At 48.8% G+C, this 23079-nt stretch overlaps 8 protein-coding genes across 8 annotated transcripts; 4 read left to right on the forward strand and 4 right to left on the reverse strand.

The window, feature by feature from the left end:
- The first annotated feature begins 820 nt into the window (after nucleotides 1-820).
- Nucleotides 821-2497, forward strand: F5B22DRAFT_313327 (PRTase-like protein). Its single transcript, XM_047970635.1, has 5 exons — nucleotides 821-870; nucleotides 921-1080; nucleotides 1143-1243; nucleotides 1635-2075; nucleotides 2175-2497. Exons 3-5 carry the CDS (start codon nucleotides 1211-1213, stop codon nucleotides 2346-2348), a joined length of 648 nt encoding a protein of 215 aa, XP_047828691.1. The 5' UTR covers nucleotides 821-870; nucleotides 921-1080; nucleotides 1143-1210; the 3' UTR covers nucleotides 2349-2497.
- Nucleotides 2498-2856: 359 nt separating this feature from the next.
- Nucleotides 2857-4157, reverse strand: F5B22DRAFT_313303 (oxidoreductase-like protein). Its single transcript, XM_047970634.1, has one exon. The coding sequence runs from the start codon at nucleotides 3873-3875 to the stop codon at nucleotides 2883-2885; it is 993 nt and encodes a 330-aa protein (XP_047828692.1). The 5' UTR covers nucleotides 3876-4157; the 3' UTR covers nucleotides 2857-2882.
- A 20-nt stretch (nucleotides 4158-4177) lies between these two features.
- On the forward strand, nucleotides 4178-7210 carry F5B22DRAFT_615754 (uncharacterized protein). Its single transcript, XM_047975551.1, has 2 exons — nucleotides 4178-6562; nucleotides 6779-7210. The coding sequence occupies exons 1-2, from the start codon at nucleotides 4582-4584 to the stop codon at nucleotides 6910-6912; spliced, it is 2115 nt and encodes a 704-aa protein (XP_047828693.1). The 5' UTR covers nucleotides 4178-4581; the 3' UTR covers nucleotides 6913-7210.
- Nucleotides 7211-7608: 398 nt separating this feature from the next.
- F5B22DRAFT_615755 (dolichol-phosphate mannosyltransferase subunit 3) lies at nucleotides 7609-8540 on the reverse strand. The gene is made up of 3 exons (XM_047975552.1): nucleotides 8267-8540; nucleotides 8132-8200; nucleotides 7609-7966 (listed from the first exon to the last, which is right to left on the reverse strand). The coding sequence occupies exons 1-3, from the start codon at nucleotides 8312-8314 to the stop codon at nucleotides 7805-7807; spliced, it is 279 nt and encodes a 92-aa protein (XP_047828694.1). The 5' UTR covers nucleotides 8315-8540; the 3' UTR covers nucleotides 7609-7804.
- A 3266-nt stretch (nucleotides 8541-11806) lies between these two features.
- F5B22DRAFT_648749 (uncharacterized protein) lies at nucleotides 11807-12975 on the forward strand (the record flags this gene model as incomplete). Its single annotated transcript, XM_047979065.1, has 2 exons — nucleotides 11807-12176; nucleotides 12386-12975. 2 exons carry the CDS (start codon nucleotides 11807-11809, stop codon nucleotides 12973-12975), a joined length of 960 nt encoding a protein of 319 aa, XP_047828695.1.
- A 1852-nt stretch (nucleotides 12976-14827) lies between these two features.
- On the reverse strand, nucleotides 14828-16615 carry F5B22DRAFT_313396 (uncharacterized protein). The gene is made up of 2 exons (XM_047970637.1): nucleotides 16002-16615; nucleotides 14828-15881 (listed from the first exon to the last, which is right to left on the reverse strand). Exons 1-2 carry the CDS (start codon nucleotides 16110-16112, stop codon nucleotides 15009-15011), a joined length of 984 nt encoding a protein of 327 aa, XP_047828696.1. The 5' UTR covers nucleotides 16113-16615; the 3' UTR covers nucleotides 14828-15008.
- Nucleotides 16616-18395: 1780 nt separating this feature from the next.
- Nucleotides 18396-19909, reverse strand: F5B22DRAFT_313422 (uncharacterized protein). The gene is made up of 5 exons (XM_047970638.1): nucleotides 19673-19909; nucleotides 19493-19619; nucleotides 19351-19432; nucleotides 19237-19287; nucleotides 18396-19162 (listed from the first exon to the last, which is right to left on the reverse strand). Exons 1-5 carry the CDS (start codon nucleotides 19765-19767, stop codon nucleotides 18645-18647), a joined length of 873 nt encoding a protein of 290 aa, XP_047828697.1. The 5' UTR covers nucleotides 19768-19909; the 3' UTR covers nucleotides 18396-18644.
- A 1458-nt stretch (nucleotides 19910-21367) lies between these two features.
- On the forward strand, nucleotides 21368-21757 carry F5B22DRAFT_648752 (uncharacterized protein; the record flags this gene model as incomplete). Its single annotated transcript, XM_047979066.1, has 1 exon — nucleotides 21368-21757. The coding sequence occupies one exon, from the start codon at nucleotides 21368-21370 to the stop codon at nucleotides 21755-21757; it is 390 nt and encodes a 129-aa protein (XP_047828698.1).
- Between the last annotated feature and the right edge of the window lie 1322 nt (nucleotides 21758-23079).

The raw sequence follows: 23079 nt of genomic DNA on the forward strand, positions 1-23079 counted from the left end.
TTTGATATATATCTGTACATGGGAAATAGAAATTGACACTCGGTGGTTGCAGAACTTAGCAAAGCTTGATAGAAATAGTAGAATATGGTAATCTATCCATATACATCGTCTGTGTCGTCTAAGTGGCATCACAGCAAGTTTGACACAAGCAGATGCTTGCCACGGGACTGACCTAGTCAGCGTTCTTAATATACTTCCGCGCCCTCTGATGGTAGACTGAAATGGTTCGGTAGCAGTTTACGAGCTCGACGAGGTCGCCAGCTAGGCCAGGGCGGACAAGGGCACAAGGGCATGCAAGGGTGTCATCGCTTGTTGCTTGCTAAGGACTTGCCTATTCAGGCGATTCCTGTGCGTTGTGTGCACACGATTGGACGGGAGTGGCGGGGTAAGGGAATGCCCATCATCCATCAGTAAGTACAGTACTGATCCATCATCACGACCCTGGTCGCCTCCACCTCTTTCTTCAACGTCTCCATTCATCCATCCCCCATCCCTCATCCCTCCATCAGGAATAGGAATACGCCCGGAGACCGCCTGCTAACCACGGGCTTGGAGATACCTTTACTGTACATGTATGTTTGGTTGCATCATGTGTTTGCCCGGCGCCCGCAGAAGCATCGGCGAGGGCCGCTGCAGCTTGTTATTCTGAAACATGCATGTCTGCCTCGTTTTTTCCCCCTCCCGCCATCCACATCCCTATCAGCAACATCTGCAGAACCCAGTAATATCTCCTAAATAGCATACATACATTGCTACTAGGTAGGTACTTTACTTATGCACGGAAGAGGTAGGGAGCTCGGTAGGGAGATCTAGTCGCCGCGCACAACCTCAGGCAACCTACGGCCTCCGCCTGAGAAGTGAGGCCTTCAGGTAGGTAGCGCTGTTGAGAGACTTGCTAAGTGCTGCTAAGGACTGCTAAGGCCGCTGTTACCCCACTATCGCCCACTGTCACTGCCCACTGCGGTAACGCGCTAAACCGTTGCTGCAGCTCTGACTCGAAACTTTTTTTTTTTTTTTTTCTTTCTTAAAATCAGGGTTCAACCTTTCTTTTCGGCCGACTCACTTAAACAAACCCCCGTTGTAAATTTGCCTTCTTCATCTATCTGTGTCTGCTATTTCGTCTTATTTATTGGGTCGCGTAGCAAGCCATTTCCTCTCTTTCTTCTTTTCCTACAGACTTGCAACACATCACACACATAGAATCGTCAAGATGGTGGAGAAAGTCTACGTCACTTACAACGATGTGAGTTCAATCAAGCCCATGTGCCCCGCGATACGATCCCCCTCCTCACTACCTACCTCACCTGCATATTTCCTGCCTACAACAACACAGCTACAACACAGCTACAACACAGCTACAACACAGCTATCACACAGCCATCACACAACTATCACACAACCGACAGCTTCCGAGCCCAAAGCGCCTTTGCAATGCAGGCGCTGTTGAACGCACATATGCATGACCGGCGGCATTATGGAGTCATGTCATGGCACAAGCAGCTCGTCTGTCGGGTTTCTTGCGATACCTCACGCACCCATGCCCATCCCTGTAGCATAGCTGTTGTTGAACCATCTGAAAACAAAATAAAACACACCGACCGTGTTGCTGACCTCGTCATGTGCGACCCCTACAGGTCCACAAGCTCTGCCAGGAGGCGGCACCACAGATGCTCAAAACCCTACAGCCGCAGCTCATGATCGCCATCGGTGGTGGCGGTTACGTTCCCGCCCGTATCCTACGGTCTTTCCTGAAGCAGCCTGGAACCCCCAACATCCCCATCCAGGCCATCGGTCTGTCGCTGTACGAGGAGCTGCCCGTCACCCACGCCGACACCACGGCTGGCACGGTCGACCAGATCGGCACCAAAGTCACACGCACGCAATGGCTCGACTTCACCAGTCTCGGCGGCATGGAGAACCTCGTCGGCAAGCGCATCCTCATCGTTGATGAGGTCGACGACACCCGCACGACCCTCGAATACGCTGTCAAGGAGCTGCAGAAGGACGTCGAGGAGGTCTCCAAGAAGCTTGGTCGCGAGGGTGAGAAGACAGAGTTCAGCATCTTTGTGTTACATGTGAGTGCGCATAGTTTTGGAATCACTATATCAGGGCCGAGGGTTGGTGGCTAGTGGCGATGGTGCTGCAACAACATACTGACTGACCCGGTACAACAGAACAAGGACAAGACAAAGAAGGGTGTCTTGCCCGCCGACGCCATAGATGACTCCAGATATATCGCCGCCCGAACCGTCGGCGACGTCTGGATCTGCTATCCATGGGAAGCTATGGATATCGACGAGCACGACAGACTCGCGGCTGAACAGAAGAACAAGACAGCTACAGCGTAATGAAAATTTGGTATAATGATAAGAAGAAAAGAAGACGGAAAAAAAAAATCTTTGCATACATAGGGATGTGAATGTCTGGGTAATGGGATGGTAACGGTGTTTGGCTTGGGGCTTAGTCGAGAAATTACAGATAGGGGCAAGACACGGCGAAAAACATTAGAGTGTAATGTTTGATTGATTGATTGATAGACGGCCACGATTCCCCTCGGAATTTTTTTTTTACCTCTAGGCACGAATGAACGTACCAAGACTCTGAGAAATAAAACAAACAAGAATAAACGAGAAAGGAATCAAGTAATGAACGGGGTGATGAAGAAGAGAATGAAAAATATCATCAAGAATCAAAGAGTGATGTATACCGTATCTATAGCTAGCTGCGTACGCACAGAGCCTCTATGCGTGGATCTATTCGAGGATGAATGGGGGTATCGTATCGTTGGATTCCATAATGCAAGTGATAAACACAGGTGTATAAACAAATAAATCAATCAATAAATAAAAAACTGTTCGCATCTGAATGCTCTTGTCTTTGTTCTAAGCGCCAAACGTGCCCTCTTCTTCATGTTTTTTCTTGAGTCGCCTTTCCTGCTTCATGAACTCGCGGATCCCGACGGGGACATTACTGTACAGTTCGTCGTCCCAGAGATCCTTAGCTATCTTGGGAGGACCTTTGTTATCTGCTTTCTTGGCTATTATCTCCTCCTTCTCCTGCCCAGAGGGCTGTCGCCAATGCGACTCGCTGCCGCCGCCGTCGTCGTCCATGCTCATAGCTATTGACGGTGGTGGCCTCGTCGTCTTTTTCGCATCTCCAACTGTCTTTGATTTCGTTTTCTGTGATTGTTGCGCTTGTAATGCGGCCTCGGCCCGCGTCGACGCCGCCGCCCACTCCTCGAGTTCCTCCCCGTACCGGTCCCAGACGCAGTTCACGCACCCGCTCATGCAGCAGTTGTCGGGCTCCTCGGGCCGCGGCGGCACCAGGACGCCTGCTACCAGGGTGCTACGATCGCGGATGGCCTGTAAGCGGTCAGCGCGCTCCGCCGGACCAGCGAGACGGGAGCCAAAGATGATGCGCGCTTTCTCCTGCGCCGTGGCGGGCTCCGCCGAGGGTTGCGGCGGGACTCCCGTCGTGGCGTTTGTGATGGAAGGAGGAGAAGTTGTGGAAGTTGAAGTTGAAGTAGAAGTGGTGGTGGTGGTGGATGTTGCAGTACCTGTTGATGATGATGAAGAAGATCCCCCGCTGTTGTCATTCGCCTTCGATTTCGGCTCGGCGGCGGCCTTCTTCGCGCGCGGAGACTTGGGCGATGAGGCGGGCGGTGCCTCGGGCTTCGCCTTGGGGATGGGCTGCGGGTCCGTGAGCATGGACTCGTAGTACGGGCCTATCGGCATTGCCTGCGTCGACGATTCGCCCGGCGTGCCGCCTGGGAGCGGGTTCCCCCCTTTGGAAGCGAATGCTCGGGGGTAGTGGGTGCGCGACAGTGCGGATTGGAGCCGCGCCACGCGCATTAATGGTTTCATGTTCGGCGGCATTGTAGAAGATATTGTTCTGCGATGGATAAAAAGATAGTGTCTGTAAAGGTTGGATAGCTTAATGAGTGAGGTAGGTAAATCTTAAAGATAGGCTTGTAATTATGCGAATGAGGTTGTAAATGGCCGGTCGCGAGATCCGGTAAATTGGCTCCTACAAAAAATGCGGCGGGCATTTGAGACCCGCAACGTCATTCGGCCAATCTCGGCAAGACCTGCAAGTTTCCGGCAATATATCTCACGTGACCCCGTATCTGCCCGTTACTTCGGTTTCATGTTGTTGTGCTGTGTTTTGTTTGTGACCTGGATTAGGTAATTCCAATTTGGATACAAGGGTACTTCTAGGGTGGGGTCTTCTAGCTCGCGTATCGACATCTCCAAACAGGCCGGCGAGCGGGACGCGTCTAGTGCATGTGATTATCTTGAGAAGTGCAAAGTCAACAACACTGCGAACAACACAACACGAGCTACTAATAAATCAGCTTTGGTTTAACAGTCCATATATCGACACAGTCTGCCTTATGTACGAAGCCGAATGCGTTCACCAAACTACTATAGTCAATCCACTGCCGGCAATCGCGCCTCCGACTGAGGAGCTCCCCCCAAGCCAAGGTGAAGCTGGTGTACGACAAGCTTTCATACAATAAGCTCTAGGCGTCTTCGGAATGCGCAATTGAAGACCAAGCGAAGCGAATACAATTTCAGCCCAATGGAAGCATCAGCGCCTAAACGGCGCAAAACGTCTCCCACTACGAGCGTGCCTGTAAACGAGTCCAATGAGCCTTCTTCTTCCGACAGCGCTACACGGCGGTCCTTGCGATTGAGTCGACCATCTTTCGCGTCGCCAACCAAAGCAAGCCTTGCGCGGTCCAACCCCGAAATTCTCCAGAGACGTAGGTCAAGCCAGCCTAACGAAGAGCTGGAAGCCCCAGCAGCCTCAGCACCAGGTAGCCCGACGAGCGACGATGGTAGTGTCACCGATCAAGTCACAGCCCAATTAGAGCATGAGTCGGAAACAGGGCGATTGCAACACGATGAAGGGGTTGAAAATGAAAGCGCCACCGTGGAACGACAGCCGCAGAGCCCTGTCAGGACGACAGCTGGGAGTTTGTTTATGAGACCGAGGAGAACGCCTAACAAGCCTTCTCCGAGAGCCTTACCGCCTCCTTCAGCAGAGGAAGAAGAGCTCATCGACCCGTTTAAGGGAAGAAGGCTGCGGCGATCACCACCACCGGGTGTGCTCCCCGAGGTCCTGCCTGAAGAGCCCCAACTACCGCCCACACCCACTCAGAAGGGCCTGTCGGACCCTTCGTCCATCATCACTTCGCCGCCAGGAATACACAATTCACCGTCTAAGCGTCCTAGGAGGAGCAAGGTACTAGCAGCGAAGATGATGAGCTCACCCCTAAAACAGCCCCCTCTGCGCCCACCGGAATTCACCACGGATGTTGCGGAGGAATCTGTCTTGTCGCGGCTCACGAAAGAAGGGCTGAGAAGCGAGCCGAGACGCAAACGTGGAAAACGCAAGTCGCACCCTGGACGACAGGTCGAAGAGGCGGATCCGCTCGCAGATAAGAAGGCGTTGCGCGACTCTCTTTTGGCTGAGATCGCGCAATTGGAAGATGATTTGAAAGTCGTTTCTGCCGAAAACGAGAGATTGTATACCGCGCAGGGATCACGCCGGCATGAAATAGATCTTCTTCCGGGTGTAGAAGAGCGGGATCGCTTACTGGATGTATTAAGTCGTCATGCGCTGCCGCCGGAAAAAGAGGAACCGCCTGATCCGATGCAGGACTGGCTTGAGGCCGCGATGAATCCGATCGCGTTTCTCCCGTTCGGTGGCGGTGGGTCGGTCTTGCCTCCCCCCTTGATAACCCCCGATAGCACAAATGACACGGGGGACAAGGAAGCCCCGCTGCCTGTCTCCCATCATCCTGTCCCTATGACGGCAGACGAAGAACTACCTTATCTCCAGGTCTTCACGCCGCTGACGTTCACTTCGACCACGACTACTGTCCAGCCCGAGGGCAGAGATGATCAGCAGCAACCGCTGCAGCAATATCACGCTATATCCGTAGCGTCCTCGCCGCCCGGTTTATTCCTCGCCTCGATCGATATGATCGTGGACACGAAGACGCTGTCTGTATCGGGGCTCTCTGTGCCGCGTCTCGATCCCTCTGCTGTCGCCGAGCTGGGACCTTTCATCCATAACATTACTCATCCCCGCGCGGGCATCAATAGTGCTTTAACCAGGAATATTGGCGTAGTATCGTGGGCCATGGGCGAATGGGTCCGTATAGCGACGCGGCGCGCACGGTTCTGGTGCGATGTCGAACGACAGCTCGGGAGTTCCGAGGCACGCATGCGCTGCGCGAAGATGATGAGAGAAGGTGTTAGGAAGAAAGCTCGTGGTCGTCCTCGGAAAGACGTAGATGAAGACGATGATGAAGGGAGTGGGAGTGGAGATGAAGGGGATGGTGGTGGGAGGGATAAAGATGGGCCGTCGAAGGCGGAGGTCATAGCGCGCATGGGAAGGACGTGTTTTGATCTGCGTTTGTCGAGTGATGATGATGATGATGGTTATGGGGAGGAAGGGAGTCTCGCGGCGCGGATCGAGTGGAGGGTTGAGTTCGACTGGACGGGCGAGGCGAGGAGTAAGATTGGGCTTGCGATGCGTGCGCCGGCGAAGTGTGAGTGTTTTTTTGCTTTATATCCCACCTGTTCCTCTCTTCCCTTCCCCATGCTTCCACCATCTATCTATTCTATTCATATATTCCCCCCTTGTCAACATCCTTACTGCATCACGCTTCTTTACTATGCACTGTACACATCTATCCCAACTGCTCCACCCCTTTCCATTTTTTTTCCATCTCACAGAGGCACTTTACTGATGGAATTCTTCATAGGGCGCGCGAGCGATACAAAGCACAGCTTGGCTGGTCTGTCAGATATGTTCGCCAAATTACTCCGCGACGGACGGGATCCGCTCGAGGCGCTGAAGATTGTCGTCGCCCTTGTCGTCGGCGATGGAGGCTTGTAAGGGGTTGGATAGGAGTATTCAAGGTGTACGGAGATGGTGTGCTTTGTTCGGTAGGCATTGTTATGTGTATACCCATGGCTTGCTTGTTTAGGGTGTTCAGTGTGGGATATGAGATGAGTGTATGAACATGAGCATGAATATTGCATTGCGTATTGGGGTGGAGGTTAGTTTGGTTTGGTCGAAGCGAGAATAAAATAGGACTGTATGTCCGTGGTTAGAACTGGCGATTACGTGTATACACATACATACTTATTGATGCCGTGTGAAAAGTCATTGCTTTATTCCGGGGAGCTTATATTAAAGACGAAGAGTAAGTAGCAAACTGCTTGGTGTTTATGCTTGCGAGACATGAGGTTCATAGATGATGCACTGAAGTATTATATACCTCCTGGTGCCATTTGACCCGTGTGCGTACACACGCACGTAGGTATATGGCTAATCACATCGCCTGGTTTCGCGTGGGCTTCGATTCTTAGTCGACCGAATGCCAGTATACGGCTAGACTAATACACTAAAATCTTCATCCCGTTTCTTCTGTCTTGAAGTCTCCCCGCACGAAGGCAAGGAGGTTGGGTAGGCAGAGCAAGGCTTCTGAATAGCACTAGTGAAAATGCAAGTTCCCTAGCCATACTGCACATCGCAAATCCATAGGGACAACGAGAATAAAATGAGTAATTAATCGAGTGTTTTTTATTATCATTCTTTTCCTTTCCATTCGCGACGGGATTCGCTATTAATTGATTTGACTGCGCAGAACAGAACAGAACAGAACAGAACAGGATAGAGCATAGCTGCGATGTAATCCATTTGTTCTGCTGTAGGCAGGCACTTTTTCCATTTCCGACCAGCGTTGCTCTCATCTGGTTGATGCTTCTCCTCGGTATTAGATGATCTAATCCACGTCGACCCCGAGACGCCGCAGATCCTTCTTCGCCATCTCGATCTCCGCTACCAATTCCTTGTGCGCCTCGGGCACGTCGTGGAAGGTCATCACGTTCCAGCCTAGTCGGAAGAGGAGGTACGCGCCGAAGGAGACGAGGGCCCAGAAGGGGAGCTGTGGGATTCATTGGTTAGCTGGGAACCGCATTATTGTCATCTTCCGACTTCGTTTACTCCGTGGCATAGGAGCTGTGTTGGGCTGTGCTGGAAAAGAAGAGCTGGTCGAGACGATGGGGTGGAAAGAGAGGATAGGGAGGTCCATGGTGGAATTTGAACGTACCACGGGGACGATCTCGGTCTGGACTAGCTCAGGCAGAGGTACGAGCTGGAGGTAGAGGGCGAGGTAGAGCTACATGGCCATTACTAGTTAGTTGCGGCCTTTGTCTAGGTATGTAGGACATCCAGAGGAGCATACCGAGGTGATGAGGAGACCGATTGAGATGGTTTGCTGTGCGCGCGTCATGTTGGCGACTCGGGTGTTTGACTATGGATCTTCTTGTATGGGTTCGGTCTAGGTATCGGCGAATAAAGAGATGGAATTCTCCTTTTTTATCTTGTGAAGTGTTGATGGTGGATGTATTGTATTGTATCGTATTGCGTTGTGTAAAAGGAGTGACGTGGAAGTAAAAGTTGGGTGATTTCAGCTGCAGTGAAAGTTCACGTCGAGAGACACTCTCGAGGTCGTGATTCGTTTCGTTTCGTGTCGTCTGCTTAATGCTGCACGATTAGGTGGGTTGCATCCGGCAGGGGAACATCTTAGCGGCGCCTGAACAGGGACTAGCTCAGGGACCTACACTGAGCCATTAGTGGGCTTGGATACTTCAGGTGTACCTGATCAGCGGCACTGGCAGCTGTTACGGCAGGGGTATCATAAGTATCTACAGGTATCATGCTTTGTGCGGTACAAGCCACCTCTTTCAACGTTGCTCTTGTTGAACAGCTTCAATTTCAAGAGAGTTTTTTATGACATCTTTAACACCATTTGAGGTCAATTCTTACATATACAAGGCAATTGGTCACCTATGACTAATGAAGAGTTCACACAATATCATAATCCATCATTTTATATCTGAGTGCGGTTGTAGACTGCTGTGTGTGGCATTTTCTTACATTTGCTTCTCCAGCGACTCACACACATTTGCTCGGCTGGGTATCATTGCATTTTGTCTATAACTAAGCAGTCTGAAGATCACCTAACAATAAAACTAATCTCTCTTGCAACCTCGTGGTTTCAATGACTAGCTTTGCAACATGTTGATGGACTGTGAAAGTTGGATGCTTTTGAGAAAAAGAAAACGGATTGTTAGCAAAGGTCCTTGTAATCAAATGAACGTCTACTGAAGGTTCTGAGTCCTGAACGGAAGGTGTTCCTTATAACCTAGTCTAGCTACAGATACTCTCTCATGGGTGCCGAACAAACTTGGATCCCAAAGGACGAGATCGTCTACAGGCCAAGGACCGCTGAGACGGAAACGTTAGAAATGCTGATCTGAATATCTCAAATGGCTGTAGTCGGAAGGACAAGATAGGAGAAGGGGCAACTGTATTGCTCACCCGATGTATGCGACACAGTTAGTCGTCACCTGACTCATGCCGTATTACTCCGGGTTGGCTGCCATGTTAAGTCCCAACATTATCACCGTAAGGGGCCGTGCATAGTGAGTAGGAACGGAGGTGAACTCATGATAGGCTTGGCGACCCGTCAAGGTCCGTTTACCAGCATGGCAGAATACTAGTTATTCCAAGTGCGGTATCCCGAAGATGTATAAGAATGTCTTGCATAAAATGACGAGCATCAATTGGCGACCGACAGTAAAGTTATGACACCGCGAATTTATTCCCACGATATCTATATCCAGTTCTCTATGTCGGGTCAGCATTCCGCCGAGGCAGGTAGTCACTATCGTTGAGTATAGGGACGATAGGCTGGGATATGAAGAAAGGCTCCAAAACTCAATTGACGACACATGAGTTCAATAGTTCCACCAGTATATATGTGCGGTGATTGCAATATGTTATTCAGATCATGACCTCCGATCATCTTTGCTTACGCATGACTAGATGTGAGTTTGGACAACAATTACAGATATCTAGGTCCCCGGACGTAGAACGGTAAGGGGAGTATCAATGACTTAGCCGTTGTTTTGGCATACTTTTAATTCATATCAACATTCTTGGGCCTATGAGACTGGTGACAGATTTTAGTGAAAATGTCTTGCGCTGTATGCCTACGTACTCCCACGATGGCAGACCTGTACACTTAAGGCAGTCAATGCCTCGACGGCATTGATTGTTCTTCCATCCGGATCATGGATCCAGGATATGGTAAGCATGCCAGGATCCGATATGGATGGGAAGACTTACATTTTGGGAACCGGGGAGACGAAGAGAAGAAGATGTTGCTGTCCACACATGAGACTGGGAAATGTTCTGTGCTTTTAGACCACGTCCTGCCACAACGGCGGCCGCAAGTACCAACACAGTCAATGCCTGGTGACATTGCATTATTCTTTCCTCCATGCAATGTCCATGATAGGGTAGTGCTAGATACAAGGACACGTTTTTGGAGGCCGCTGAATGAACACGAAGAGGAGAGAAGAAGAGAAGAGAAGCGGAAGAGGGGTAGGAGTAGATATAGGAGGGAGAGGGAGAGGAGACAAGCCGGTTGAGGTCGAGCAAAACGTCATTTCATCCTTCTTTGGGCTATCACGCCTGTCGATGGCGTATGTTCTTGCTGCCTCTTGCCGGGTTTACAGGCCTTTTACTTCCAAAGAGCAGGTAAGAGAAGGCAGGAGCAACAGAAACATACTCTCTCTCTCTCTCTCTCTGCGACGTCGTGGAGAGACACTTCTGAGTTTGGGGAAGTGACTGCCTGCTCTTCGGGGGGAGGGATCAAGGGATCAAGGGATCACGAGTATCAGAAGCTTGGAATGCGCAACTTCTACTAGGTACATATCCAAGGTCATGTCTACATGGGAAAGCAATATTTGGGTCTCTGAGGAAGCCGTTTTATTGAACACCTGCCCAGAGAGAAGCCCTACAATCAAGAAGTTGCGCTACAGAGCCATCCGTGATATCTCAAGCACGATGATTTTGAGGAAACTTCATTGAATAGACTTGACTGTTTATATTACTGATCACTTCATAGTAACACTTCAATATTGTCTTTTGATGTCTACATGTGTATACGCACCTATGAAGCGAAGATGGTAACATATAGAATGGGGCCGAAGACATGGACATCGAGAAAGGATGGATATCTATGCCATTGCTCGCTCTCCTGACGGCCTCGCATTAGAAACGAAACTTTGTTAACCATGTAGCTGATTTGATTCTATTTCGCCCACTCTCAAATATACTATTTCATTCGAGTGGTGGCTTCCTATATGATAATTATGACAATATGGACCTCGTTTTGACTCCCGGATATACATGATTTTATCTATTCCTAGGTGACAAAAGGCACTGACAAAAGTTGAATGTGAGATTACCTACCTTATTTTAGAGATTTACATCAGTTCTTACCACCTAGACATTTTACTGTCTGATATATAACCTTGTAATCCGTACCGTGGCACCTTGCATTGACAGGCAAGTACCTAAGTACCTATTCTATTCTCGGGGATCCTTTACTAAGATGTAGGTAGAATGGACATCTGGCTCCACCGTTCCCAGCCAATTGGAACCGAACATCAAACATCCAATACCGCTTATTAGCATCAACCAAGAAACAGCTATCCGATACAGTTCAGTGTGGACAAGCTCTAAAAAAATTAGCTGCGATAACTTCAAAAGTCGTATGTTAAATACAACCGATAAATTCCGCTTTACAACGACGGATCGAATTCAATTGAATCACCGACGACGCCGCCGATTCTACTATCTGTCCAACCGGCACCCCGAGAAACAAACATAACTTGGAAGGGAGAGACGTGGTTTCGAAGGGAGGGAAATCATGGCTGCCGGCAATAGAAGCAGTCCGCGCACCGTCGCCGACGCCACACGCTTCACATCCAACACTCCCCACGCCCACACCAAATCAAACAACACCCCTCCTGCTTCTGCCTCGGGCGCCAGCGGCCGGTCCTCAAACAACAGTCCCAATGCATCGTCGTCGATAGGGAGGAGACCGGGAGCCGGAGCCGGAGCCGGAGGAGCTGCGGCAATGCAAGAGACCATGGAAGAGCGTGTGCGCCGGTTGCGCGCCGCCCATCTCGCCGCGAAGCAACATAGTGTGTCCCGGATGGACCAGCTCATCGGGAACTCGAGGCGGATATTCGATGCCGCGCACAAGTTTACCGTTATGGGGTTAATTGGGTTTAGCGGTATGTCTGATTCTGCGTATCCATGCTTGGCTTGCTTGCTGTTTTCTTCGCTGGTATGAGGTCTATATGGGAAAGAGATCAAACGAAGGGATGATTGAACTACAGCTCATGCATGCCAACCTGGCGATAGCAAGCGGGCATCTATACTTTGGGGTCCATTACTACCATTTCCCGACCCCAAGTGAAACTAACTAACCCGCTTCTTCCAGGCATCGCCCTCCTCGTCACAGCCTACGCAACAGTCGATATGATGATGCTAAACCGCAAGCGACGCACCGAGTTCTTCGCGCTGCAGAAGCAGCTCAAGGAAGACAGTCTCGAGGCCGCGCGGCTAGCCTACATGACGGGCACCGCGACAGAAGAGCAAATCGCCCTCGTCGAAGACGCCACCGCGAAAGCCAACGAGGCCGGCATCTCGCTGCCTTCTATCCTTTCAGCTCCACAGAGTGCTGCGCCTGCTGGTGGGCGAGATGCTACTCCTTCCGCTACGTATACCAACTCTGAAGAGAATGCGAGCGGGGAGGAGAAGAAAGGAGGAATCGCGGGATGGTTGTTCGGCGGCCTCAAGAAAGAAGATGTCAGGGATGATGAAACGCTTAGCACGAGTGATGACCGCTGGAGAACGACGGCGGCGGCGGCGGGAGATGTGGGTAGTGCTCTCCGGGATAAAGCGAAGGCTGCGTTTGAGTCCGAGAGGGATACGCAGCGGAGGGGCGGCCCGTTAGATCAGATTGGTCTTGATACGACTGCTGCGACGAGCAGTAGCGGAGAAGGAAAGAAGAAGGGTTGGCTTTGGTAGGCGGGTGACTGACTGACCGACTGACTGGTTGGGTGGTTAGTCAATTGGTTAGTTGGTTCATGTGATGGTATTTATGTGTAGGAGTACGTATGTATTGCCATAACTAACTAACTCACCTTCCTAACGAAAAGAAATAGGGGAAAGGGGACTGCATTGTCGAAAAAGAAACGATACGAGAAGAAAGGGAATGTCTTGTAAATGACTAGAACCTATCTACCTATTTCAACACCATGTTGAATCATTCTATGAGGGAGTTAAATGAGTACGTGGCATAGGCTCATCTCTCTCTTTTTCTCTGCTGCATAAGGGCATAAAGGTCCAAGGAAAAGAAGATGAAAAGGGGGATAAAAGAGAACCATCACCATCTTTCTGTACTATAACTGTTCATCTCTCGAGGTTAGATAAGCAAACTACTTACCTGGATATACCTAAGTAGTCAGACAGACGACAGACATCGTCATCGTATATACACACATACATACTTATGCATTTCTCATCAGATTGTTTAGTTCAGCGGGTTACATTGCATTTACTAAAAGGTGCTCATATCCTCCTCACCTAACCTGCTTAATCATCTCACTCACTTGATATCTACCCCGTTTTACTCCCTCATCTTGAATTTGAAACCGCTCATCTACCTCGAACATCATATAATTTTATGTCTCCGGTACTTCACTTGAATGGCTTCGTGAGGAACTTCTGTCGATTGCGCTAGATTAGTATTTATATTTTTATATCGTCTTATATCACACTGGAAATACGGCGATGAAGCAATGCGAGAAGAGAACAATGACAATATATACATATAACCAGATATATATATATAGGTATAAACATACACATCAACGCATGTAAATAATAACACACAGGCATACCATAGTTATAATATAAAAGTGCATAATATGCTATGCTAACCACAAATCAAGAGCAATACTCAGAAACAAACGCCTTCAAGCATAAAGTAGCTGTGATTGATAATGTATTATTCTTTTTACACCATAACATCGGTATTATAATCCGAGCAGTATTATATCAGTATCAGTGTCGGTGTTTGCCTGTTGCATTGCATCAATTTTTGCAAAACAGGTGTAACCAAAATAAAACAAAACAAAATTCATCAAGCCCCCAAACAAAAGCAATCGCTCCTGGTACTTTGAACTGAGCTACTTCAGTTCTTTTACATCGTCGTCGTCGACAGCCTCGATTAACAAAAACGCCATAATCCATCTAAAACGCCTAGCAGGAAAACAAATAGCCTTTCCCATCCCTCCTTCCCTGACCCTTCGCCCCATGTGTTTGTTTGATTCCCTAGTTGTCAGATGTGATGATGCCCCCTTCCGCGCTTTGATGCTGTATGCTGTCTTGTACGTGTTGTGACTCCGCCCTTTCGAAAACGAGCGAAATTTTTAAGAAATTCTTGGAAATGCTCAATTTAAAGGAATGACAATGTGCCAATAGGGTATAGTGAGAGATAGAAAGAAGGAATGAACGAATTAGCCCATGGGATGGGCAATTATAATGAGAGTATTGGGTTCGTATCTAAAACCATTGAAAAAGAGTGGGAAACAGAAGAGAAAGCGGAGTATTAAGGGAGTATATCGTGAAGAGAGTGATTATCAAGGATCTGACTTCGACAGACAGGTCAGGGATCCTAGCGAACATGAAGAGTGAAGGAAATGTCACGCTGCTAGGGCAGCAATGCGTGTGACAACATCGAGGATACTCGAGTCCAGCTCCCGGGCTTTAATACCTAAACCCCAAAATGCCTCTTCCAAAGCGAGGACAGCCGATACACACACTTCCATGTCGCAGGTATGTCTATCTCTACAGGAATGTTGTGGGCGCGGTTGGTGAGTCTGATGTTTCAGTGATTTGCTAACACTGGACGCGGGTGCCAAGACATCATCCTATGACTCCATTACATGGATATCTGGCTCACTGCCTGCAAAGCGGGAAACACAGGCTCTAGATCCAGTCTCTGTGCTGGGCAATTCGTGGCACCTAGTATTCTGTCCAGTGGCGTCGCATTTATCCTACGAAATGATGATGTGGTTGAAATGTCCCGGGATCTTCATACGACATTTCTCGCAATCGGCTCGGTATCCTATACTGAAGCTTTTCTTCATGCCTGGTTGAAGAGTCCAATTGTTGAGGGTGTGCTTGCTACGACTATGGCCATACTTTCCGCGCGGTGACGGCGTGGCCGGGGCCGACGAGGGCGAGCCACCATCGGTATCCAACATGGCGGCGTCGGCGTCGGCAACGGGCTGAGGCGACATTCGGATGTTGGGGTGAAGTGGTATCGTATGTGGACTGGTCGAGTGTGCCATGTGGGGTAGGTGCGGGCGCTGGAGTTGAGCCATAGCCGGTGAGCAGTTGTCCAGCACCATACCAGGACTCGTTGGCGTATCCTCACCGCCATTTTCGCTAATAGGCGATGGCAAGCGGCGGTTCTGGACCATAGACCACTCGATGGTTCCATCAAGCGACCGGGGCACAGTAGGATCGTGCTGGGTATATGATTGAGCCGACGGAATGACGTTGCTATTATGTAACATGGTAGCGTTATCGCCCTCGTTTGAGGATGGCGCAGCACCCCAGCCATTGCCTCGAACCTGAGCTGCAAATGTACAGTGTATCGGCGTGGGCATTCGTCCGGCAACATTCGGCGCCATCGCATCGGGTTGACTTTGAAGCATATCGGACGGTCCAACATTATCCACGGCCATATCGGCGTCCTGGTCAACGTCCATAGAAGGCGATGCCATCGATTGATAAGCCTGCGCATCTTCTGGATCGGAATCCGAGTTTGAGGGCGTCATGGTTGCATTCGGCAAGAAGTTTAAAGGGCCAGACCGAGGTTTTTGCGTAGGCGATGCTCGTAGCGGCAGAGACTGCAGCCGTTTCTGGTAGAATGTCAATCATCTGAATTTACGAGTGTTTCGGTTCGGTGATGTTCCACTGGTACCTGTAGAACAAGAGTCCTGGTGAACCGTATCACGACATATCCAGATGCACACACTTACATTGCGATGTTCAGTGAAGCCGAGCGGACCGTTTGCGACGCCATCAAGCTCCCCTTCCTCGTCATCCCGCCCCCGCTTCCGCATCGATTCTGGCCACGGATGATCCGACATGTTGGTGGTGACAGCGACAGCGGCGACAATAGCAGCGTTGACAATGCACACACACCCGCACGCGTTCACGGCTCTCAGGGCAATGATCTAGGTCCAAGACTCGGCTGGTAGGACAAACAACTACGGCCTCGTTCGGAGAAATATTAATAATAAAGGAAGAATTATAGTAAAAAGGCAGTGGCAGTGAGCTGCAACGGAGACAGCTCGTATGCACGGTTGACAATGACAATTGAATTAAGCTTTGGGTTTGGCGTGGACCAATGGGTCGGTCCAGATGGCTCGCGGGGAAGCCGAGGGAAGGGCGAGCGAAAAAAGATGAGATGAGGAAGACCTCGAGCGGGGGATTCAGGTTCGTCGTGGCTGGGGTCCAGCAGCCAAAAGCGCCTTCGGTCTCCAACTTCGATTACCAGGCAACGTTTAGATAAACCAACACAATACAGATAGACACTAAAAGCGCGCGGCTCGTCGCATCAACAGGGCCAATATGGAAATGGAGAAGAAACAATAGCTAGAAGACAGAATGGAAGATTTATCGCGTTAATGAAAAGAGAAAAGTCCGAGGCTGGGGGTGGTTGATCTCGCGGGTGCCTGTGGAATGAAGGCTGGACGCTGCTGTTCACGATGACGGCTTTAAAAACCAAGTCACCTAAGAACACACTCTCGGTAGGGTGCGGGATATTAGGTAACGGCGTCCAACGAAGCAGGGCGAGAGGGTAGTGGACTCTATGAAGAACGAATATAAAGACAAAAGAAATCGAAGCTATGTATGGGTGCCCAGGAGCAATAAAAATTGTTGGTGGTTGAGGTGAGGGCAAAGCCAGCAAAGGCAACCTGGGAGGGATCAAATACCTACCTACTGCCCAGGTGTAGATAGGAGTGCGCACGAAAGGTTGGTTAGTGGGTAGTTAGTGGGTAGCAAGGCCTAGCGATACACTAAATAGGCTATTACCTCCCTCTGGAGGTCGGGCTTTACAGGGCAGCTAGGTACCTACCTCCCAACTTGGAGCTACACGGGGTGCTTAACTGCGTGTAGTAAGTCGGCGGTTGGCGGAGAAGATTCGTAATCATTATCATAATTAGTCCCAAACAGTCTCTCGACGGTGGACACAGTAGAAGTGGATGGGAAGATCAGATGGCAGCACCCCAGTCGTTCACTGTGGAGATGTCGACTGGTCCATCCAGATTCGACTCGAACATGGTCATGGGCGTGCTTCCGTTGTCGGTGCATCCGAGACAGGCAAGCCGCCATTTATTTATTATCGACAGTTGAGGCCAATGCTGAATTTACCTGATACCAACGTCGTGTTGTCTCACAAGAATACCAGAAATATAACTCGCTTATCTCAATAAGTAGCGAAGAGAATATACAGCTCTGAGGCATTCGGAAACCGAGGGCGTGGATGGACCTACGTCACTGGAGACACCAGCCCGGCTGGTAAAATACAGTGTATATACAGTATTAACACTGCCATCGATGGATCTGTCATTTTCTCGATTCTTTAGGCAATCAACGACTTTTCTGCTTCGCTCAGGGCCGCGTCTGATACCTACCTAGATCCTTGAGATTGGTAACGGATGATCATTCAATATACGCCAAGCCACGTAAAGAAAACTCTCATGTTCTAGGCATATTCTAGGCTTTGAGCATTATATGACGTGTCATGGCGTCTCACGCAGATCCTCGGCATCTCGAGGCCCATCGTGAATAAAATGCCACACTTCTGCATCCCACCAGAATAGGAAGCCTTCAACATACGAGAATTGGATAGCTGAGTCACCGACGGTTTCGCGGCCGGTGATTACCTGACCAGTTGTTGGGCGTGTCGGGACAAGCTGCTCTGACATGGACAGAGCTCGTCTTTCTCGTGCTGGGTTTCAGATGTGCTTCAAGAAGGGGGTCTCCTTCGATTGCAACCCTTGTCCCGCCCAAGCGTTGATGATATCATCCGGCCATGCCCCGACTTCACCTTTCTCTTACTTAGTACCTAGCCTAGCGGGCTCTTGTTATCTTGCTATAGGTATATCTATTGGATGAGGTTGTCTGGTCATGTTTCGTTTTGTCGCTATCCTTCCTCTGGGTTGGGGGACTATACTAGGTATTTCGGGAGTCAGTCAGTCAGCTGCGCATGTCTATTGGACGACCTTTGGTAACTGATTAGGTTAAGTGACTAACTGCTTGTGCCTCGTCCATAGGCATCGAGGCTCTGTTAAACGCGCGTCATCGTGACTAATCGCCTCGTCGCCATTCATATTGTCTGTGCCCTTCTGCCAATCGCGCTCAGCCCTAGTGATCCCAGCGCTATTCCTGGAGCGCGGCGTCGTGATCTTGTCCAGTGTTATACTGCAGGTGTAGATACCGAGGTGTGTGATAGAATGGGTGTTGTTGATTCAGCTCGTAAAAACACCCCGTCGGTTGAAATAGTCAGATACTCAAGTAACAAAGGCCTAAACTATTTTTAAAATAACCAATTGGCTGCTTATCATTACCAATCCGACTTATCCGCATCATATTCTGATTGCAGTCATCAAAATCTAATCATCTGAAACTCCGTACATCTGACAGTTCTTGTCGCAGCGGCAACAGACACCTTTGAGTTTGAGGGATCCGTAGACAAGTTCCAAGGCCACGATAGAGAACCCAAGACCAATTTGCTCAACTGATTTACAGCATATATCGCACCGATCCGGATAGGTTCTAGGGGAACGCTTGGTGAGGCCGAATTTCAGCAGATCGATAGCAACTAACGGCATTTCATCTATGAAAGCAGCAAGAATGCCCTCGGTAAGCCGATACTGCGCAGAATGCAGGGCCGTCAAGGCAGTAGGCTGAAACGCCCTGCGTGACGGCGAATCGTCGTGTAGATTTACCTCCTTAACGATGGCTAGAAACTCCTCGGTTTCGCGGTTATCTTGTTTGTCTTGTTCCTCTTGGTGTTGACGAGGTCTTTGGAAATGAACTAACATAGAGAATACCATGCGCGTAAAGGCCTTCTCTGACGATTCGCCTAGCTCAGGTATCAAGAAATAGTCGGCCAAATCTAACACGTCCACTATAGGATGTTCCAAAGTCAGAAACTATGCACGATAATTGGATGCTAGAAACGTGGAGAAGCCTGTTACTTACTGCAGTGGCCCGTGAATGTTTGAGACTTTCGGAACTTTTGCCAATTGGCGCCTGCCAGTATAGTAGTCAGCGATCAACGGGACCGGTCAATCTGTAGAGGACGGCTCGAAATACCATCACTATATATGCATTCAATGACGATGCCAACCTGCTCTTCATTCCACCCTTCGATGTTGATGACTCTGGTTTTACCTTCCTACACAGAGTTAGTCATATCAAACACGTACAATCGACGACCGGCAAGGGCCATTCATACTTTGAAACAGCACAGCAAGGCTCTCTTGAACCATTGGCTTCCCCGCGCTAGAACAGCCCCGTGAAGATTCCATTCTTTGCTTCCGCATCGCACAACGACATCAGATAGGGCCGCGAGCTCGGACAGCCTGTTCGATTAGCATTGTAATCTCGCGTCTTGGGGGGTTGAGGGTTCGCGTACTCCGCCTCAAGAGTTAGGTTCTCATGTTTCGCCTTCTTTTCTGGCTTCTCCAGATCGTCTAAGCTCGTTGGCTCAGAACCTCTTTTAGGCGGCATATTGTGGGTGGGTTGGTGATATGTACTTAAGCAGGCCCTCACAAGGAATGTTGATTGTCTGGGAAAGCAGAAATCGATATCAAATTGGAAGATGTAAAGGACGTGCGAGGAAGTTTGCTACCAAGAGAAATCCTATTGAGGTAGGTAGAGTGTGATGGAAGGCACGCCATGCCGTATATATAGTACCTACCTGTACTGTAGCCCTGCTGGGAACTCTTAGAGGGGGTAAAAGGATGGAAGAAAGAAGTAGTAGAGTGGCTTGAATCAAATCAACTCCTGGTGTCCTTAGATAGGTACATACAAATACAGCTGAATATTCATATTCTCCATTAGTTGGGAGCCAATGGTCCTGCTGCCTAAGTTCTGGTTAAGGTAGCTGTCCAAGATTCTTTCATCGCACGCGTTTGTTATTGTTGTTACACACGCTGAACGCACGGGCACCGTTTATGTCTGTTATCTGCATAGGTATTTCGCTTGTACACCCAACCAAAATGAGATATGAATCTTCAGCCCTGGCTTATATGAGACATATTGATGAAGACCTTGGGCCAGCTACAGCACTTGTTCACACTGCCAATGGTTCTGTCCCAGATCCTGTCACCAGCTCTTGCTCTAGTTGCAAATATATGGGCAAGCTAGCAGCCCGACGAGGTTATTCATCCTAATTTGCTTGTGTGAAGGGTATCTGGATATAATGGTAAATTCACATCTGTACAATGACCTTGAATTTTCTCATGTCTCCTAGGTAGCGCATTTAACTACTAACCCCCAAAACAACTTTCACTCTTGTTCTTCCTGTATTCAGTCTCTCAAAGGCTTCCGTACACCGATCAGAACCAGATACACTATCAGTAACCACGGCTTCATCCTTTAACTCTGTTACATGTTGCAGGTACTCTGGATTCTTCTCGGAATTGATGCATTCGTACGAACTTCCCAACCCTAAGAGCCACCGAAACATCATCCGCAGCCTCATCAAAACATCAAAGAGCGATTAGTTTTATCTCCCAAAATAGCCACGTGCTGGGGCGTAAGACCGATCCACTCCATTCTCCTAACGCAATCAACTTTAGCATTCAGCAAGTATGTGGGAATATCAAACATTCGAGTCTCGAAGAAACTCGCAGCAACCAACGCATGCTGCCAAGCAGATACTCCTCAGGACGAATTTGTCGTTGTGTAGATTGAACGATACATTCAGGACTCCACCTCCATCACCAATACTCCCTGCCCTGGGCTCCCTGGCATAGAAGGGACATACACCAAAATAGAAGTAGCCCCAACTGTCACCGATTCGACTAGTTAGTTAAAATACATATAAAGGCCCCATCCCTTCCATGCGAGGGAGCCCAGGGCAGGGAGTGTTGGTGACGGTGGAGTAGTATACAAACAATAACCCCCCCAACAGATAACTCATCAAACAAATTACGCGTATAAATAAATGTCTTAGATTCTACCCACTTAGCAAATTTAACGCTTTCCTCTATCTTACATTGTCATTTGCAAATATAACTGCTATATCTATCGCTACATCAAACCTCCTCTCGTCACCAATAACACTTTGTTAGGCTGCTAATTAGCTTCCAAATCTTGTCACATAATGGCCCCCACTTTGATGCTGGTGGATTTTGAACATGTAAACCCACTTGACGATATGGATAAGTGTGAGGTCAGCAACGCGGTCATCTTTGATATCCCCTTAAGTGGTGCCGCCGACAAAACGAAGTTTGTCAATGCTTGCCAGGATGCTGTCAATCAGTTTGCCGCCGATTCAGTCCTTATTCACCTAAGACGCCGCCCTATTGTGTGTGCTGCTTACTTCATCTGGGGCGAGGGGTGCAAGGGGGGCGATCTTCTATATATGTCGGAAGGGGCGTTTCGCGCACAGCTACAGCTTGCTAAACTTCGGAGTCAAAGCTGCAAGCTCCACGTTTGCTTCAAGAGCCAGGAACCCAAAGACCGAGACCAAGTCCAAGACCGAGACGACTAAAAACGATACTAGGTCTACAAATTGTGCTTACATCAACAACGCATGTTAACAAGGATGCACAAGATATACAATTAGACTCTCATTGTGACACAAGGTCTAAAGGGGTCAGAAGTCCAAAGGTAATTAGTCAGACTTCTTCTGGCTATATATAATATATCTCTTTGTTCTCTGCTCCCTGGACCCTTGATAGTGCACCTGTGGGTTACGGTTCTGGCATGAGGATGAGATTCGGAGAATTTCCGGTATATTGCCGTAATTATCTAGCATAGAACTATTATTGTTTTCGTACAATGAGGACGAATTTGATCTGGCAAAATTGGTGGAAGATTTGATGGATACTTATTGATAGGTTATCAAATCATTACCATTATTTACCCATACTAATTTTTTTCTCCTTACTGTGATATCGGTATCGGGGGTATGGAGACAGAGAGACAAAGAGATACACCAGAGAAGTCTGAATACCTTCAGACTCATGACCTTTTACCTTTTAGACATTGTGCCACAATGAATCTTAATGTATACCCTGTACATCCTTTCTGACAATATGTATAGATATAGATAGTTACCTTTAGGTTAATTGAAATAGAGTGAGCATGCCAGTGAATAGGTCACCTCATCGGCTAATCACCTCAGTCCAGTACCTACTGTTGCTGATGGGGGTTAAGACCGAGTCTTTCCTTAGTTTGTGTAAGAGCATGTAAAATCACATTCATTGTAGTGAGACTAAATGCGCGGAAGGTGTGAGATGATAACCGTGTGCACCTAGAAGTAATGGATAGAAGCCCCTAATAAGTCAAGGAATGTCAATATACAACTGTCAAGAGACACGGTCCGGACAGATGTCGAGTCAATCTAGTACTTGCACTGATGTAGAAAATTGGTGCTTTCCACTTCTAACCTTAGATACGTTGGTACATCCAAACCTGAACAGTATCCCAGCAACCGGAACATTCTGCCGCGTCAAGCAACAAACAACTCATGAGAAGAATTGTACCTGCAAGCAACCTTGGGCATCACCTACCTACCAAGTTCAACACTTCCTCCACCTTCCACAATCTTCTCACAGACACAACTCCCACATCTCCACTGCATCAGAACTCCCCTCTCATCATCGACAGCACTATCATCACGGATTAGCGCCTACGCTTTCTAGTGTTGCATCTTCTCGAATGGAAATTTCGGTATGTTAACGATATGCTCAAGACACCGAACTACAGATGAATACTTACTCAAGGTGTTTTAGCTTCGTTGAACTACATCAAACGACAAGATGAGCTTAATACTCGTTACTTTCAAGCACACCGACTGCAGCCCCTATT

The sequence above is a fragment of the Xylaria bambusicola genome, assembly GCF_022495145.1.
Source record: "Xylaria bambusicola strain CBS 139988 unplaced genomic scaffold F5B22scaffold_36, whole genome shotgun sequence".
Taxonomy (NCBI): domain Eukaryota; kingdom Fungi; phylum Ascomycota; class Sordariomycetes; order Xylariales; family Xylariaceae; genus Xylaria; species Xylaria bambusicola.